This window comes from Notechis scutatus, chromosome 16 (genome assembly GCF_049901735.1).
Source record: "Notechis scutatus isolate UNSWTSFEM ecotype Mainland chromosome 16, rNotScu1.2, whole genome shotgun sequence".
NCBI classification, from domain to species: domain Eukaryota; kingdom Metazoa; phylum Chordata; class Lepidosauria; order Squamata; family Elapidae; genus Notechis; species Notechis scutatus.
Window position 1 is genome coordinate 2,671,303 of NC_142024.1, and position 18,928 is coordinate 2,690,230.

The 18,928-nt window shown below is 42.4% G+C and overlaps 1 protein-coding gene across 1 annotated transcript in view; it reads left to right on the top strand.

The window, feature by feature from the left end:
- The window catches only part of MORN1 (MORN repeat containing 1), a 65,148-nt gene that overhangs the window by 815 nt on the left and 45,405 nt on the right, over window positions 1-18,928 (top strand). Inside the window, exons 2-6 of the mRNA XM_087944434.1 lie at window positions 783-854; window positions 2,192-2,290; window positions 4,405-4,515; window positions 5,452-5,542; window positions 6,657-6,744. Coding sequence (XP_087800560.1) covers window positions 783-854; window positions 2,192-2,290; window positions 4,405-4,515; window positions 5,452-5,542; window positions 6,657-6,744 — 461 coding nt within the window. The remainder of the gene's footprint in view (window positions 1-782; window positions 855-2,191; window positions 2,291-4,404; window positions 4,516-5,451; window positions 5,543-6,656; window positions 6,745-18,928) is intronic.

The window sequence follows — 18,928 nt, forward strand, 5'->3', positions numbered from 1 at the left end:
ACCCCATTTATTATTATACACAATAATAATTATAATTATTATTAATAATTATTATTCAGTATTCTATTATTATTATTATTATTTAGTAATAGTAGCAGTAGTATTCACTGCAGAATTTCCTGACCCACTTTTTTATTATTATTACTATTATTATTACTATTATTGTTACTATTATTATTGTGTAGTATTCATTGCACATTATTATTGGTGTTATTATTATTATTATCATCATCATTATTCATCGAAGGATTCCCTGACCCAATTATTATTATTATACACAATAATAATTACAATTATTATTATTATTAATAATTATTATTATTTAGTATTCATCACTTACTATTATTCCTATTCCTATTATTATTACTATTATTATTGTGTCGTATTCATTGCACACTATTATTGGTATTATTATTATTATTATTATTATTATTATTATTATTATTATTATTATTATTATTATTATTAAACTGTCAACTGAACATTTAAAAATGTATCACAAATACCATTGACTGGTTCTAATCCAACATTTAACCATAAAACCACAATTTTTCTCTATTACAGTTCCTTGCGTACAATAAAACACTTTAGGTTACATCAAGGAATGTGAGGTTTTGTTACTTTTCTCCCACAAAAACATCATATATTGTAACCAAACTGGAGATCCAAAACATTCCCATCAGAAAAGTATTGGGAAACTTCCTAGGTTAGTTTTACTGAAGTGTCTATCCTAGTCTTTTCATTATTGTATTTTTAATATTTTTGACTTCTCTTGCCTTTAGGCTATGGACGTTATGTTTACCCCAATTCCTTTTTCAAGTATGAAGGACAATGGAAGCGAGGGAAAAAACATGGTAAGGAACCAGAAGTTTTCTTTCTTTGCAGGTATACTCAGCAGGTATTTTGTGACCACCTTTTTTAAATAAATAAGTTTATTTTTAAATAAATAAGTTTATTTTTAAATAAATAAGTTTATTTTTAAATAAATAAGTTTATTTTTATTTATTTTTTAAATAAATAAGTTTATTTCCCACCTTTATTATTTTTATAAAAAAAAAACCAAGGGAGCGGACATACCTATTACTCCTTCTTCCTCCTATTTTCCCCACAATACAAACAATGAAATGAATAGCATCTTATCTAAGATCAACCAATACGCTGATCGGTTAAACACATTTCTAGACTCCCAGGCAGGTTCTTTGAATATTAATTGGATGCACCTGCATTTTTACTATTGTTATTAAATACAGGTAGTCCTCGACTTACGACCACAATTGATTATGGGGATGCTGCAAAGGTAATAACTGAAAAACGGTCATAAGTCACTTCTTTCAGTGCCATGTAATTAATACATTTTAATTATTTAATAAAAAAATATGGAGAATGATCAGCAGGTTAAGAAAAACACTGACATATTGTGGTTTCTTTGTATAAATCTTTCATCTTTCATATAATCATTTTTTTGCAGTTGATCAAATTCCAAATGCCTGATTTGTCCTCAAAAGGAAGCAAAGAATGGCCCGGTCTTATCATTCAATATTTCCAAAACGAGATGTATTTGATGGAATATATTTATACATACTTTTGACCATTAGATGGCATCAGAGTGATAACTTTTCCTACAGTATTTCATAATCTACACTAAATGGGCTGATAGGATAGTTTTTAAAAGGCTATGAAACTTTTTTTTTTGCCCAATAGGGTAATTTGACTCCCTCGCTGGAAATTTGGAAAGCAGGTCCTTGCAGTATAAAGTAGGAAGTATCAACTCACTCCTCTCTGTGGCAGCCCCTCAAATATTGGAAGACTGCTATCGTGTCATTCCTAGTCTTTTTGTACGTTAGACTAGATATACCCAATTCCAGTAACAGTTCGTTGTATGTTTCAGCCTCCAGTTGCCTAAGCATCTTTGTTGCTGTTCTCTGTACTCTTTCCAGAGTCTCAACCTCTTTTTTTTTTGTATCGTGGTGACTAAAATTGGACGCAGTATTTCAAGTGTGGTCTCATCAGTGCAGTGTAGAAGGGTGCTACCGCTTTCAACTTTCTATATTAACTATCTGCTATCAGCTTTATTAGTGACTTCATCCCTAGAACCTTTACGAAGCTTCCCCTTTGCAAAGAGAGCCCAACAATTTTTAAAATTCCAAACCCATCCAAGGCTCTTCTTTTTTAACTGATCTTTCTTTTCCAGGACATGGGAAATTACTGTTCAAAGATGGGAGTTATTACGAAGGTGAATTTGCGGATGGAGAAATTGTTGGCCATGGACTCCGATACTGGGCATCAACAGGTTAGATTTGTGATCGGTGCCTGTTACAAAACAGCAACAACAAAAATGACACACGGTCTGTGTTTGTTAGTGTTCCATTCAGTGCCTCCACCCACAGCTTGGTATGTTTTGTTCCATTCTCACCTTTCATCGATTTGCCCTCTTGGTCAGCCAACTTAAGCAATTTTTAACTCACGTCCAATATTTTGGAGTCTTTTTTACTGTGATTATGGTTGCCCTAAATTTTGGCATTCTGCTGAGTAAGTCAACATTCCCCTCTTGAAGGAACGATGTGATGGGGGCGGGGGGCGGGGAATGGCCTCTTATTGCATCAAGTGGATAGGATTATGTGATATAAGAACCTCCCTGTCATGTCTCTGTTGGAGACTGACTCCGAGGGAGAGAAAGGAGAGAAGGAACAGCCGACAGGGAGTGGAAGTGTGGAGTGGAAGTGTGGCTCCGGAGGTTGTGGAGGAGGCCGGCTGGGCAGTCAGAGGAAGACCCAGGCCCATCCTCTTTCCATCCTAGGGCACACAGGGAGGAGAGGATAAGGGAGAGGCGTGAATTGCGTGGTCTACGGGGGAGGAAAGGGCCTTGATCCTCTTCCCAGGCTGCAGCTGTGAGAACTGGTTAAAAGGACAGACATGCATATGGGCCAGTGCTGGAAACAAAGCATGGAAATATCTCTAGTCTGTTGTTCCTCTCTGAGTTTGGCGTCCTTCCCAGGGTGTATCCCGATATCTGTGGATGTCTTCAAGCCCTTATCTTGCCTGGTTCCCTTAATTGCTTCAGTGTGGTTTGTGTTGTTTTTACTCTTTATGATTTATAGGCATTTGTAGATTAAACGGCATTTCCTCCTTTTCGTAACTGCTTGCGGGGGAGTTTTTTTTGTCTCCAGTCAAGGATATTTGGAGCTTTGAAGCAAAGTGAAGGAATAAAGGGGGCTTCACCTGTTTTTGTGACTGTGTTTATTTTGTATCCGCTCCCCTCCAGGTGTGATAGGTAGAAATGGTAGGACATACAGAGCAACACAACTTGGGGAAGACTGACTTATAGAAAAGGGCTCCAGGGTAAGAGTTTGTGTTGCTGTGACCTAATGATAAGTATTGAAGCACACACACCCAAGTGTACATGTTATTCAAAACCAAAACTGAACCTAGTCAAGTCACACAAAAGACCCAATTTTCTTGCCTTCTAGCTAGAAATGTGAATGTACGGCTAGTCCATGGCATTTAGCAATGATTTAGAGGCAAATGAAAAAAGTGACCTTACGATCCTCACACTTACGACCATTGTGGTGTCCTCACAGTTGATCAAAATTCAGGTGCTTGGCCACCGGCATGTAAGTATCACAGTTGAAGCATCCTGAGGTCACGTGCTCGCCATCTGCTAACCTTCCCAGCCAGTTTGTGACAAGCAAAGCCAATGGGGGGGAAGCCAGATTTGCTTAACAACCTCATGATTCACTTAACAACTTAAGCACCGTAGCATAAAAATGTGGGCGTGGCTCACTTAAAACTGCCTTGCTTAGCTTTTCTGGTCCCAATTGTGATCAGAACTGAGGTCTGCCTGTATACTGCGGCATGTGAAGTGGCTAAAAAGCAACCTCATCCTTGTTAGGATTAACTTGATAGACACTCCAGCTTTGTCCCAAAGGACTTAGGATTCTCTTTTAATTATATTCAGCGTACCTCCTCCTCCGTAAGGCATTTGAGTGAACGTACGCCATCAAAAAGCTGTTAAGTTGTCTATGAAATAAAAGTACTTCTTCATCTCCTGAACTATTAAAAAAAAAACAATATCTGAAATCTCTTTTGTTCTTTTCCTTCTTTTTTTTCCTTCCCCTACGCAGTAGCACTAACGTCTTTTTAAGATACCTTAGTATGAAAGACCTGAAGGAATAGCGGCTCTGATTCCATTAGTTTGTAAAATAAAGACCTAATGAACACTTCCTTTGTTCTTGAAGCTGTCCTGATAATAATAATAAAAAAAAAAGCAGCTGGTAATTACTCAGTTGGAATGTCTCACGCTGAGAAAGGCACCATCAAAATCTTTATGGGAATAGCAAGGATTATTAAACTGCATTTGCCACAGCTTCCCCTGAGTTTCACTGTATTGTGTTTTTTGGATTCAAGGGAATACTTATTCCGGCCAATTCCTCTTCGGGGAGCTTCACGGACACGGAGTTTTGCATTATGGAAATGGGAGCAAATATGAAGGAGAATTCTCTTACGGGGTACGAGAAGGTAAACAGGGGCAGAATCCGTGCAACTAGGGTGGGATTCATATATCACGCTAAGCTGGTCTTTATTTAAACATGCTGTGATGCCCAGGTTTACACACACGGGGAAGAATTGACACTGATATGTTGACCCCACCCGGTGAAGCTGATTCCAGTGGCCTGAACCCAAATTCACTGAAGTGGGAGGCTGGGAGAGAAATCTTCTGCTCACATTTATGGGTGGGTTAGTTAATTAGTCGAGAAATAAGAATGTTGAATTCTCAAAAATAGTTTTGGCCTAGGAGCATTGCATTAACGTTCCAGTCTAGTCCAGATGCTGATTTGTAACCAGGGTGCAAGGAAACACAGAAGAGCACAGGGTTGGAAGGGACCTTGGAGGTCTTCTAGTCCAACCCGCTGCTCAAGCCTACTTCCCAGGCTTGCCGATCCCTTCCACCAGCCGTATCCCAGACTACAGCCAGGGTCCCACAACTGTTAGGGACAAACAGGCAGCAACTTCTGTCCCAAAGTGGAAGGACACCAAAACAGCGACACAAGGGCAACGTTTTGAGGCAAGCGCACAAGTTGTTGTCTTTGCCTTATGGTGTGCGTGTGTGATTGTTGGATCCACCTTTGCATTGTCCAGAGGGGTACAGTTGCTGCTTTCCATCTGTGCTTGGGATCAGTTCAGTTGCGTAGCTAGTGTTTTTCTTGTGTCAACACTTCCCCTTTGCACAAATGCTTGTAACTCACAAGAGCAAAAGTCGTTTTCTTCCAGCAACAAAACGTAAAACAATCACAGCAGGTTTTCTTTATTCACCTTTCCCCCAACAACTTTTAGTTTTAGCTTTCAAATCAGCCAAGAAAATGACAGTGTTTATGCAGTAATTTGTGGTTTAAAAAAAAAAAAAGCTTTTGGCATTGTTTCTCTCTCTATAACGCAAAGTCTTCTTCTTCATAGGCCATGGGTCGCTGACGGAAAAGGATGGAGAGACTTACCAAGGAAGCTTTCATAACAACAAAAAACACGGAGGAGGAAAAATGACATTCCCGTGAGTTTCTCTGATTATTTTGCTGGCCCTTTAGTTGGATTCAGCCTGAAAGCAGAACTTTCAGGAAGGAGCAATAACCCAAGATCCATAATTGGTTGCAGAGCCCTAGAAGAGCCAGAGCAGAAGAGAAGCTGAATGTGGTGTATAATCAATTAACATGGCTTCGTCTGGCTTATTAAAGCACACTCTTTCCCCTCAGTTCCCATAATTGTGTCTGTCCTACCACCATGTGTGAACCAACCTAGAGGGGCTTCACGTGTGAACAGGACCAGTATGACTTAAGTAGCTAAACGGAGCTTGACTTTTTGTGTTCAGATACTGCCAATGTGTTAAAAACAGTAAATTCTCCAAATTAAACTTCACTCTTGTGGACTTCCTGGGGATGACCCTTGGTTTTTTTGCATGATAGTCTGGGAGCGGTTTTCCCCCTTGCCATCTTTCACGATATCTTTTCAATTTCCTAATTAAGCTTACAGCCCTGTAATTTCTTGGCCATCCAAATACTTAATTAGGCCAGCTTAGCTTTTGAGCTCAGGTAAGGCTGGGAATTGCTACGTGATGTGGTACCTAGCTTATTATCAGTTGTTCTTCAGGCTACATCACTGATTGTTTTTAAAAATTAGTTTTTTAAACAGCTCATTGCTGTTTTAAGAAATGCACTGTCCTTTAATTGATTTTTACATGACTTTCCTTATCTCTGTCCTATTTTCCTCCAAGGAAGCCCAGATTCATTGTTTTCCTCTTATTTTATTCTCACAGCACTCCTTTTGGCCAGTGGCCCCAAACCTTTGGGCACCAAGGACTGGTTCCATGGATTATATTTTTTTACCTGGATCAGGGGGTGGGCGTGGTTTCATGCGCTACCTAGATCTCACACAGGTTCGCTTGCTTGGTTCCTTGATAAGGACGGCAACAGTGAAGGTAGAAATTTGAATCCAGGTATTTCTACCTCTAGTTGTCACCATTATAAACCTGGCATTCATTTTTGTATTGTCATCCAGATAGGGGTACTGGACACTTTTTGTCAGAAAAACTTGCATGCCTTTCCCCCCCCCCCCTTTAAAGTTCATATACCAAATCACCTAAAATTATTCTCCTGGCTCTTTATTGTTAGAAATGGAGATAAATTTGAGGGTGACTGGATCCTGGATCAAAGACAAGGCCATGGAATACTTCAATGCCCTGATGGAACCGTGTATGAGGTATGAGAATGTGTCCCTTGGTTTTCCTTTAAGTTCTTTCAAGTTTAAGCTATTTAAACACCTTTCCCGTGGCTCCATCGACACAGCATAAGCTCCCAGACACAACTGAATATGGCTACAATATCTGCAATCCTGTGATGTAGTACAAAGCTAGAAAATTGAGTCACTTCACCACAATTCAGCTTGATAGGGGTTAGCCTGATTCATGAAACCAACCATTGCTTAACCTGCTCTATTCTGTTCTATTCTGTTCTATTCTATTCTATTCTATTCTATTCTATTCTATTCTATTCTAACCGAGGCTATTTCCATGTTTATGCTAAGTTAGGCAACTCCATTCTCTTGCCAGGTTTTAGACCACAACACCCCATCTTCCTATGCCATTCATCCTGCTGGGTGGGTCTGTTGTGAGCTGGAGACCAAAGTTTCCTGTTTAGTGCCGAGTGATCTAGAAATTCCATTTTTTTAAAAAAAAAATTTTGGTGAGGATAAGATTCCTTTTCTTTGGCATCCCCGTGCAACACATGGCCTGTCTGGTCTCATTACTCGGAATGTGCATAAATGGCAATCAGGCGTGATAATGCAGGAAATTAAAAAATAGGCTCCCATCGATGATCTGTCTGCTAAGATGTCGGAGGCGTTCAGACCGGTGCTTCCTAGGCCAGCTGAGTATCCATCGATCTAAGCCGACAGAATTTCACAGCTTGGTGTAGCTTCCCTTTGCCAACACGGAAGGGCTTACTCGACTGATTGGCAGCCCTTCCCCAAATTGCCCTCAACGTACCGGATTGAAAACGGGGCTGCTTTCCTCCCTGACCAGGTGAATAAATATACAACAAGACAGTTGAGGCTTTCTAGAGCAGAGGTACCCAACCTCTGGACTGTTGACCAGCTCTGGGCCTCAGCAAGCCAGAAACTGGTCTACGCAAAGAAGCGAAGCCCCATTTTGCATTGTTCTCAAAGATAAAGGGGAGAGTGGTGGAACGTCCATTGTATTCTTCTTTGGCATCTGATGCTGAGCGCATAAGTCAATCCCCGCCGAGGATGCCACAAAACTAAGATAAACATTGTGGCTGAAATTCCAATAATAGGACAGGTTTGCCCAGGGTTTTAATTTCAGTCGTCTTTTACCCGTCGGTTCTTGGTTTGGCAAAAACAACCATTTTTTTTCACCACAAACACAATTTGCACATCGAGCCCTTCTCGTTGCAAATGTGCCCACGGCATCTTGCAGGACAGCACTGGGCTATACCTACACTGCCATTGTTCTGATGTGGGAGTGCCAGATTCTAGTTAACTGGTTTAACTAGAATCTGGAATTTCTCTTCCTCTGGTCCACCTTGCAGGGATGTTGCTATGGGGAAAAACGGAGGGAGTACTATGGTAATAACTGATTTTGTGTTCAATGAATCCAACCAGCAACTAAGGCTTCCATAAAAGTAAAGACTTACTTTTTCTGTCCTCCAAAATGGAGCCTGTTTGGTTCTTGACAGTCTTCAGATGTTAATTCAGAAAATCAGTAGGTTGTGACGGTCAGAACTCTGAGGAAAACGTTCTGGGTGAAACGTTTCATGAATCTTTACCTTGCCCCTCAAATAATTCAAGGAAAGAGTTTTCAAGAAGGTTGGGGAGAAGTTCAACAGCGGTGCCCCATCTCACAAGTTTCATTTCACACTGTGGTTTTTGTTGCTGTTTGGCTTAGCTCAATACCTGCATCAGTCCATTAGGATAGATAAGTCATGATTTACGGCTTAGCGTGATGTCCGAAAGGGTTAAAGGAAGTTTCCACATGAAAGGGCAAATCAAACCCTTGACCTCGGTTGTGGCAATGAGAAAATAGTATACTGCTCCTTATCAAGACTGCTTCTGGGTCTGTTTAGGGCACTGAAGCTGACTCATATTTTGTTAAACTTACCTTTTATATCATGCCTGCCTTCTTCCTGAGCTCCTCACACTTCTTGTAAATTCTCAGACCAAACACTGCCAGTAATTATAGATCTGCTGTTGCAAGATCAATCTACTGACTTCTTAAAAGGCTGCAAACATTTCCAGTATTCCCGCCATAAGCCGTTAACTATGCATGAGAAAGAATTCAGTTTCAGACTCCATTTTCTACTTATTACCCTTATGAATCCTGGAGGTTCTTGCCTTTGGCTTTTCTTTTATCTTTTAATTTTAATGTAATGTTATCAAACACTGCAGATGTTGGTTGGTCTTTTCACAGCCACTCTCGGTGTATAAGGAGGTAGATTGGCTCTATTGATAGCTCTGGCTGTTTCTTGGCTGTTTCTTTTCAGTGGGTCTGAAAGCTTCAGTGTCATCGTTCTGGATTTTGGCAGTTTGGTAATAAATAAATAAAAAAGAGGCTGAGGCCGTTTAGCCATCATGACCGTTAGCCATCAGGAGGAATTTCCTGATTGTATAGACCAGGGGTGTCCAACCTTGGCAACTTTAAGACTTGTGGACTTCAACTCCCAGAATTCCTCAGCTGGCTGAGGAATTCTGGGAGTTGAAGTCCACAAGTCTTAAAGTTGCCAAGGTTGGACACCCTGGTATAGACCGTTAGCCAGCAGAACGGGATGCCACGAGATCTAGGAAGGCCTCCTTTGCTACAGGTCTCTAGGGAGAGGCTGTAGGGAGAAATGTCCTGATTGATTTTGCACTAAGCAGGGGGAGAGTCAAGATGACCTCTGGGTTATTTTCCTGTTTTTTTTATTTATTAGATTTTTAATTCCACCATTATTACTGTATGAGTAACTCAAGGTGACAAATGTACCGAATATTCCTCCTGTTATTTCTCCTGCTTTCCCCATGACGACAATTCTGTGAAGGGAGTTGGCTGAGAGAAAAGGAGTGGCCCCCAATGTCACCCAGCAAGCTTTCATGCCTCAGGTGGAACTAAAACTCCCTGTCTCCTAGTTTTTAGCCCAGCACCTTTAACAACTACACCTACCCTTCTGCGTACTTCTAAATCCATGTTTTTCAACCTTGGAAGCTTTTAAGATGTGTGGGCTTCAGTTTCTAGAGTCTCCCAGCTAGCATGTCGAGAAATGCTGCTATAAATCCTTTTTTTTTTCCTTCTGTTCCTAGCCTTTCAAATATAACATTGTGTGGATGGGATTTTTGAAAGCCTCATTGTGTTTCTGATTTTTTTAAAAAAAATATTTTTCTACATTCTTGTTTTCATGGCAGCCCCAACATTGACAGTTGATTTTTTTTTCCTCCCCTATTGGCCTTGTACTACTGAGTTACGCAATATTTTGTGACCAAACGAGGATTGTAATCCTTATAATCTAGTGAGGATGAGTTATTTGCCAGCTTGAACTCTTGGAAAGACATAATAAAAATAATTTTAAAAAAATTAATAAGCCAGGGGATAATGATCCCATGAATGCACTGTTGTGTTTGTGTGTAACACAGCAGTGGTGACATCTTATTTGCTGAAATACTGTGTTAGCTTGTGGTGAGATGACAGCAAATAAATTTAATTAATAAAGAAGGCTGAAGCATTGCTAAACTGGCAATGGCGCCATCAGATTTAAACTATCCCATAGTGATGCTGTCTTGTTTTCTACCACTTGGTGGCTCCCTCACAATTTGTTTGAAAAGTTTTTGAATGAAGTCAAATAAACAAATGCCATATCTAAATTCCTGGGATCTTTCTGTATTTGAACCTGAGACTGGAGGCAGGTAAGGCCAGGGAGGAAGAAGAAGAATCTCCTTTTTAGAGAGCTAACTTAAATTACCTCATAGCTTGTAAAATTCCAAATCAAAATGACCATTAATGGAGGAAACCTACGTCAAGGAAAAAAAGAACATCGGGCAATGAATAGAATAGAACAGAACAGAACAGAACAGAACAGAACAGAACAGAACAGAATAGAATAGAATAGAATAGAATAGAAATAGAATAGAAATAGAATAGAATAGTCTCTATCTGGGGACTCTCTTCCCATAAACCACAGCCTGAAGTGACCGAGTGCCCCATCTTCCACATTCAATAGATAAAGGGGGGGGGAGCGTTGATGCTGGTAGGATAATAGCAGGGTAAAACCCAACGATCAATCAGAGAAAGGACGGTCAATTTAAAAACCGCTGGAGAACTTCCCAAACTGTTATTTTATCCCATTGATGAGTTCTGTCACATCGTTATGTATGTAAGCTAACTCTGCCAACAGACATACTTGCAGGATTGCTCATCGAATACTATACATCCAGTGAAGGCAACCCATCACTTCTCAGCTAAAATTTCCCAGTTCCTTCAAATCCTCTTTATAGGACTTAGCTTCCAGTCTCCTGCTTATATATATAGGACATCTCTCTCTCTCTCTCTCTCTCTCTCTCTCTCTCTCTCTCTCTCTCTCTCTCCCTCTCTCTCTCTTTCTCTCTCTCTCTCTCTCTCTCTCTCTCAGCAGTTAGAGTGTGTGTATTTAATATATAAATATATACTGTGTATGCATGCACACACACAGCATATGCCTATAGCTAGGCAAAATTTTAAAGGACAACCTCCTCCTATGCCTGAAGATAAAAGTTTTCGATCCGTGTGCTACCTGCTCTAACTCATGCCGGCGAAACACAGATGCTAACCTCACAATCCATACAAAAGCTCTGAGTGGCACAAAGAGCCACGGAAAGCTCCATACTCAGCATCACAAGGCAAGATAGAAAGACCCTGCGTGCGGATTAGAGAACAGACGAAAGTATACAATGCCATCCAAAGAGTAAAAGGATTGAAATGGAACTGGGCCGGTCGTGTAGCAAGAAGAACCAAGGGCAGGAGGACCAAGGCGGTCACAGAATGGATCCCACTTGATCAAAGGCATCGGCAAAAGAGACCTAAATAAGACAAGATGGAGTGTTCGGCCATGCCATGCAGGGGAATTCACTGGAGAAAGCCATTTATGCTGGGGAGAGTTACTGGTAGAAGGAAACCAAGCTGTCAAAGAAGACGGTGGCTGGACACCCTCAAACCTGACACCAGCCAGAATATAGAACAAACTCGAAGAAATGTTGTAGGATCAGAAGATGTAGCGAGATCTGGCCCATCGAATTAGCAAGAGTCGGACACGACTGGCTGGATCACACCCATGTCATCATCTGTTCCTGGATGAGCCACCCAGAATAGGACAGGCCTGTTTGGACTCAATTCACTGGGAGTATAGTTTCCCAACAATTTTGAAAATGTTATTTCAATTGCCGTTGGCTTTATAACCGCCGCGTCTCCCTCTTGGCTGTTGTTCCCAGATCCTTTTTGCAACTAGCAAATAACCTCACACCTCCATCACACCAGCTGTTCAGTTCTGCAGATACAGCCTGTCTTCTTCCAGCGCTCCGAGTCGACATAAAAGCGCCAATGCTTTGATTACTATTAGCGCGTTTTTCCAGATGTGTTTGAAGTGGCACAGAGCGTCGTCGCTCCGTTAAAATGTCGCCCTTGTTTGCCTTTTATTTACGTTTGGAGGGTTGAGCATTTCATAGCGCCGTTAGTCTTGCCGCCGTCGGTGTCTTCGTCTCCTGCCTCCAAGCGTGAGCTACAACTCTGAACAGCTGCCAAACACGCTAGCCGTTTGGGATAACGGAGGAGGGAGGCTACCACCGAAAACCTTTCCCTTTTGGAAATCAGCGTTCATGTCGCTGGACAAACTTCCAGATTGTAGGTTTTGCTTCTCTGTAGGCTTTAGCAGCTCGGAATCTGGTACAGAGGACAGACTTCCTGTGGGATGTTTATTTAAAACTATATCTGGCATCTTTGTGATCCGCTTGACTGGGAGGAGGTGGGGAAGATGGGCCGCTTTGAGTGCATCGGTTTGAACCTAACCCTTTGCCTGGTTCGGTCTAAAGCAGGTTTCTCAGCCGTGGCAACTTAAGAGTTGTGGACGTCAACTCCCAGAATCCCCCAGCCAGCCTGCTGGCTGGGGGATTCTGGGAGTTGACATCCACAAGTCTTAATATTTTAAAATAATATTTTCTTTCTAAAGCATCTTTTGCTGGGAGCAGGTAGGAAAGGTCCTTCCCTGCTGAAAACCAGGATAAAAATGGAATCTAGCATTCTATACTTTCTCCATCTTCTCCTCCAAGAATAATGCTCTTAGCTTAACCCTCCCATTTACCTTCCCAAAGACCCCTGAGGTAGACTACACTGGGCAGGGGAAGATTGAACAACTTCAAAGACGACCGGTTTCGGGATCATAAAGTGAGGTGGATTAATACCTATAAAACCTATAACACAGTTTGTTTGCCTTTAGCCTAGTTTATTGTATGAAGTTAGCCCCTGGATTTTTCTCCGCATAACCAGTTGGAAGAAACCAGTTTAGTTTCCTTCAACAACTGTTTAATAATAACTGGGTTTTTTTTATTTTTTTAAAAAATCTACTTTGCCTGAAATGTAACTTTAATTACTGGGGCTGGTTTAACAAAGCAGAATCGCATCAACCAGGCCTACAGCATAATGCATGAACCAGCAATTCCCTACAGCAGAATTTAAACAGCGTTTTCAAAGCTTTTCCAAATTCCATTCCTCGCTGCGGATTTGTTCCTTCGGCAGAACAAATGATGGGAGGTTCCCCCTCCCTCCCTCCCTCCCCCCATTTTCTGACAACATTTCTCTCCTCGCAGGTGGGAAAGGAGCCCATAAGGTGATCCACCTGCTTTGGTGTTGCTAACAGGTGTCTCGAGCAGCGGGTCTTCCTTTGGAAGGGAAAAAAAAACAAAAATTAAAAAAAAAGACAAACGCGGCATAGCCAAAATACACAACGGTGTACAAATAACCACAAAGAAGCAGCACACAGGAAAATGCCCCGGAGCATCTGCTAATGGAGAATTGCACGCCGAAACCAGCAACGAGCACAATCGTCTCAGGCAGGGGGACAGAGAGGTTGACAGGGGACAGTTTTTAGGGGACAGGCACCTGCTTCTGAATGGGGTCCCTGCTGTCTCCAAGCCTCTGGAGACCTCAGGGAGGAACTGACAGTTGAAAAGCCAGGGTGAAAATTACAGGGTCGTAGCTTCCACGCGCCCAGAAGGCAGCCGGAGAGAGGGCAGGCTTTTGAGACCTTTGTGCTGGGGAAAGGCGAAGGTGTGACAAGGTCTCAGCCAGCTAACGACGCCTTGTTTGTGCTCAGGATCAATCCGACCCACCTTATGGAAATGATACCGCCGTCGGAGGCTTCCAACAAACGATCCAAAATTAATTGCAATAAGAGGTATAATAGCTGCTCGGCTAGGAACAGAAATGCTGTCAATTAAGTGAAAATTGCTTCCTCAAAAGTTAAATACATGTTTCTTGCCTTTTTAATTTCACAACACCTTTTTCTTATTTGTAAGCAAGAAGAGACTCCCAAGCTGCTATTCGCAGTGCTCATTTCCGAAAGATAGCAATATATGTATGTATATGTGTGTGTGTGTGTGTATATATATATGTGTGTGTATATATATATATATATATATATATATATATATATATATATATATATATATATATATATATATATATATATATATATATATATGATCAAAGGCATCGGCAAAGAGACCTAAATAAGACAAGATCAGGCTAGTGCTTTCGGCTTAGTCGGATGTGTTTGGCCATGCCATGCAGGGGAATTCACCGGAGAAAGCCATTTATGCTGGGAAGAGTTACTGGTAGAAGGAAACCAAGCTGTCAAAGAAGACGGTGGCTGGACACCCTCAAACCTGACACCAGCCAGAATATAGAACAAACTCGAAGAAATGTTGTAGGATCAGAAGATGTAGCGAGATACTGGCCCATCGAATTAGCAAGAGTCGGACACGACTGACTGGATCACACCCATGTCATCATCTGTTCCTGGATGAGCCACCCAGAAGAGGACAGGCCTGTTTGGACTCAATTCACTGGGAGTATAGTTTCCCAACAATTTTGAAAATGTTATTTCAATTGCCGTTGGCTTTATAACCGCCGCGTCTCCCTCTTGGCTGTTGTTCCCAGATCCTTTTTGCAACTAGCAAATAACCTCACACCTCCATCACACCAGCTGTTCAGTTCTGCAGATACAGCCTGTCTTCTTCCAGCGCTCCGAGTCGACATAAAAGCGCCAATGCTTTGATTACTATTAGCGCGTTTTTCCAGATGTGTTTGAAGTGGCACAGAGCGTCGTCGCTCCGTTAAAATGTCGCCCTTGTTTGCCTTTTATTTACGTTTGGAGGGTTGAGCATTTCATAGCGCCGTTAGTCTTGCCGCCGTCGGTGTCTTCGTCTCCTGCCTCCAAGTGTGAGCTACAACTCTGAACAGCTGCCAAACACGCTAGCCGTTTGGGATAACGGAGGAGGAGGCTACCACCGAAAACCTTTCCCTTTTGGAAATCAGTGTTCATGTCGCTGGACAAACTTCCAGATTGTAGGTTTTGCTTCTCTGTAGGCTTTAGCAGCTCGGAATCTGGTACAGAGGACAGACTTCCTGTGGGATGTTTATTTAAAACTATATCTGGCATCTTTGTGATCCGCTTGACTGGGAGGAGATGGGGAAGATGGGCCGCTTTGAGTACATCGGTTTGAACCTAACCCTTTGCCTGGTTCAGTCTAAAGCAGGTTTCTCAGCCGTGGCAACTTAAGAGTTGTGGACGTCAACTCCCAGAATCCCCAGCCAGCCTGCTGGCTGGGGATTCTGGGAGTTGACATCCACAAGTCTTAATATTTTAAAATAATATTTTCTTTCTAAAGCATCTTTTGCTGGGAGCAGGTAGGAAAGGTCCTTCCTGCTGAAAACCAGGATAAAAATGGAATCTAGCATTCTATACTTTCTCCATCTTCTCCTCCAAGAATAATGCTCTTAGCTTAACCCTCCCATTTACCTTCCCAAAGACCCCTGAGGTAGACTACACTGGGCAGGGGAAGATTGAACAACTTCAAAGAGACGACCGGTTTCGGGATCATAAAGTGAGGTGGATTAATACCTATAAAACCTATAACACAGTTTGTTTGCCTTTAGCCTAGTTTATTGTATGAAGTTAGCCCCTGGATTTTTCTCCGCATAACCAGTTGGAAGAAACCAGTTTAGTTTCCTTCAACAACTGTTTAATAATAACTGGGTTTTTTTTTTTTTTAAAAATTCTACTTTGCCTGAAATGTAACTTTAATTACTGGGGCTGGTTTAACAAAGCAGAATCGCATCAACCAGGCCTACAGCATAATGCATGAACCAGCAATTCCCTACAGCAGAATTTAAACAGCGTTTTCAAAGCTTTTCCAAATTCCATTCCTCGCTCATGGATTTGTTCCTTCGGCAGAACAAATGATGGGAGGTTCCCCTCCCTCCCTCCCTCCCCCATTTTCTGACAACATTTCTCTCCTCGCAGGTGGGAAAGGAGCCCATAAGGTGATCCACCTGCTTTGGTGTTGCTAACAGGTGTCTCGAGCAGCGGGTCTTCCTTTGGAAGGGAAAAAAAAAACAAAAATTAAAAAAAAAGACAAACGCGGCATAGCCAAAATACACAACGGTGTACAAATAACCACAAAGAAGCAGCACACAGGAAAATGCCCCGGAGCATCTGCTAATGGAGAATTGCACGCCGAAACCAGCAACGAGCACAATCGTCTCAGGCAGGGGGACAGAGAGGTTGACAGGGGACAGTTTTTAGGGGACAGGCACCTGCTTCTGAATGGGGTCCCTGCTGTCTCCAAGCCTCTGGAGACCTCAGGGAGGAACTGACAGTTGAAAAGCCAGGGTGAAAATTACAGGGTCGTAGCTTCCACGCGCCCAGAAGGCAGCCGGAGAGAGGGCCGACTTTGAGACCTTTCTGTTGGGGAAAGGCAAAGGTGTGACAAGGTCTCAGCCAGCTAACGACGCCTTGTTTGTGCTCAGGATCAATCCGACCCACCTTATGGAAATGATACCGCCGTCGGAGGCTTCCAACAAACGATCCAAAATTAATTGCAATAAGAGGTATAATAGCTGCTCGGCTAGGAACAGAAATGCTGTCAATTAAGTGAAAATTGCTTCCTCAAAAGTTAAATACATGTTTCTTGCCTTTTTAATTTCACAACACCTTTTTCTTATTTGTAAGCAAGAAGAGACTCCCAAGCTGCTATTCTTGCAGTGCTCATTTCGAAAGATAGCATATATGTGTGTGTGTGTGTGTGTGTGTGTGTGTGTATATATATATATATATATATATATATATATATATATATATATATATATATATATATATATATATATATATATATATATATATATATATATATATTTTCATATATGTTTTCTCAAGTTTTCACGGGTACTTACATGTATGTATTCATATATGTATATATGTTTGTATATATTAAATATTTCACACGCATCTTACCCATCAGAACCAGGAAGGGAAGAGAAAAAAATCAGTATAATTGCCCCAAATACAATACCGTAACAGCTGCCTCTTGATAAGGCAGTGTAGTAGTTTCCCATTCATGGCTCTTAATGCAGTTAGTTGTAAATATGTATTTATATCTCCATTTAAGGATTCAAAAGCCGAACTAACCAAGGCAGCTGGCCATCTTTTCTTTTTTCTTTTTTTCCCCCCCTAAACGGTTACATATATTTGGAACAAAGGAAAATGGCCGCTTTAAGAAAAAATGGAGAAGAGAATGGGAACAGAGGACATCCGTGTCCATTTATTTCTGCCCCACTTGGTAAGATTAGGCAGGTGGGGGCACTCCCATGTCCTAACACGTCCAACAGATTGGGATCCAATAGATCCCAATACATCCAGTGCAGGGAATAAACCATTACGTGCGTTGGGAAGCAGATCTTCCCTTTTGCAGCACCTACCCTCTACGGATAGGATTCCCCCCTCCCTCATATTGGCTCCCCCCCTCATGATGTCCCCCAAGTCTCTAAAACTCAGGCTGTTCTTCTGGACTTTGGGGAAGCCTGGTTTTAAACTCCCATGTGTGTGTGTGTGTGTGTTTTTTCACTTGAAGTGTATGTTCCTTTTCCCTTGTGGGTCATCGCATTCCTTTTTCCTGTTTCAGCTTTCCCTCCTTTTCAAAGCTTAAGCCGGCTAGAGTGGTCCAGAGCTAGGCAGCTTCTAATCCATTATCGTTTTAAACAACCCCATAACCCATGGAATAGCTTTTGCCTCCTGCAGTTGTGGGCGCTCCATCACCGGGGGCTTTCGAGAAAAGATCGGACATCCACTTGTCCAGGATGGTGTAAGGACTCCTGCCTTGGCTAGGGGGTGGACTAGAAGACCTCCAAGCTCCCTTCCAGCCCTATGAGCCGTATGTTCTGGTTGAGCCTGTATAATTCCCGTCGCCAACTGGGATTCTGTCCCAGGTTCGGTTCTGGACAGTCAGCCCCCTTTTGACATTACCTCCTGCCCCATCTGGCTTTGTGCTCCTCGATTAGACGGTGTGTGTGTGTGTGTGTGTGTGTTTGTTTGTTTGTTTGGAGGTGGGGGGGGGAAGAAACGTGCTTTGGAGCCCAGCCCCAAGCGGATAGCAGCGTGCCTAGAGCCTTCGCTTGACCTTTAATTGGTGTTGGAAAAGACCAGATGGAAACCAACGATTGATTGACTTTAATTGGAAATCCGCAGTGGGAGATTGCCAGCTACCGAAAGGTTGCGGCTGCTGCTGCTGCTTCTTCTTTCTTTCTCTCTCTCTCTCTCTCTTTTTTTTCCTGTCCGGAAAGAATGAGGGCCTAAACCACCACCCCACCCTGTCCCAAGGGGCCTTTGGTGAGCTGTGGTTGCTTGTCCATTCGGCGCCCTTTCCCTCCCGCACTTCTCCACGCACGGGGAGTGCCCGAGAGGATGCTTCCAGGAATGTCAGCCTTTCCAGGCTTCTCCCTGTGTTACATCGCTAAGCAACTTTTGGGAAACATTCGCCCCTCCCCTCTACCCACCCACCATCTGGGAAAAGAAGGCAGGCAACCGGGCGGGCGGGAGCGTGTGGATTTAACCCGCAAGGGGAGCCACGTTCTACGTCGGGGAGCAGCCCGTGATTCAACTAATATACGAACGTGTGAAGAAGTGCAAAGCCAAACCATGGTGTGTGTGTGTGTGTTGTTTTTTTTCTCTCTCATCCTTTTTTTCTCAAAGGATGATGCAAAGGCTTATGACAAGAAGAACACCGGCGATGCACCGGCTGGCTCTTTTCCCACAGACAGTCTGTCGCTGATGGGTGTGTGTCCCTCCGGTCCAACTGGCTGGCTCGTGAGGAGGCA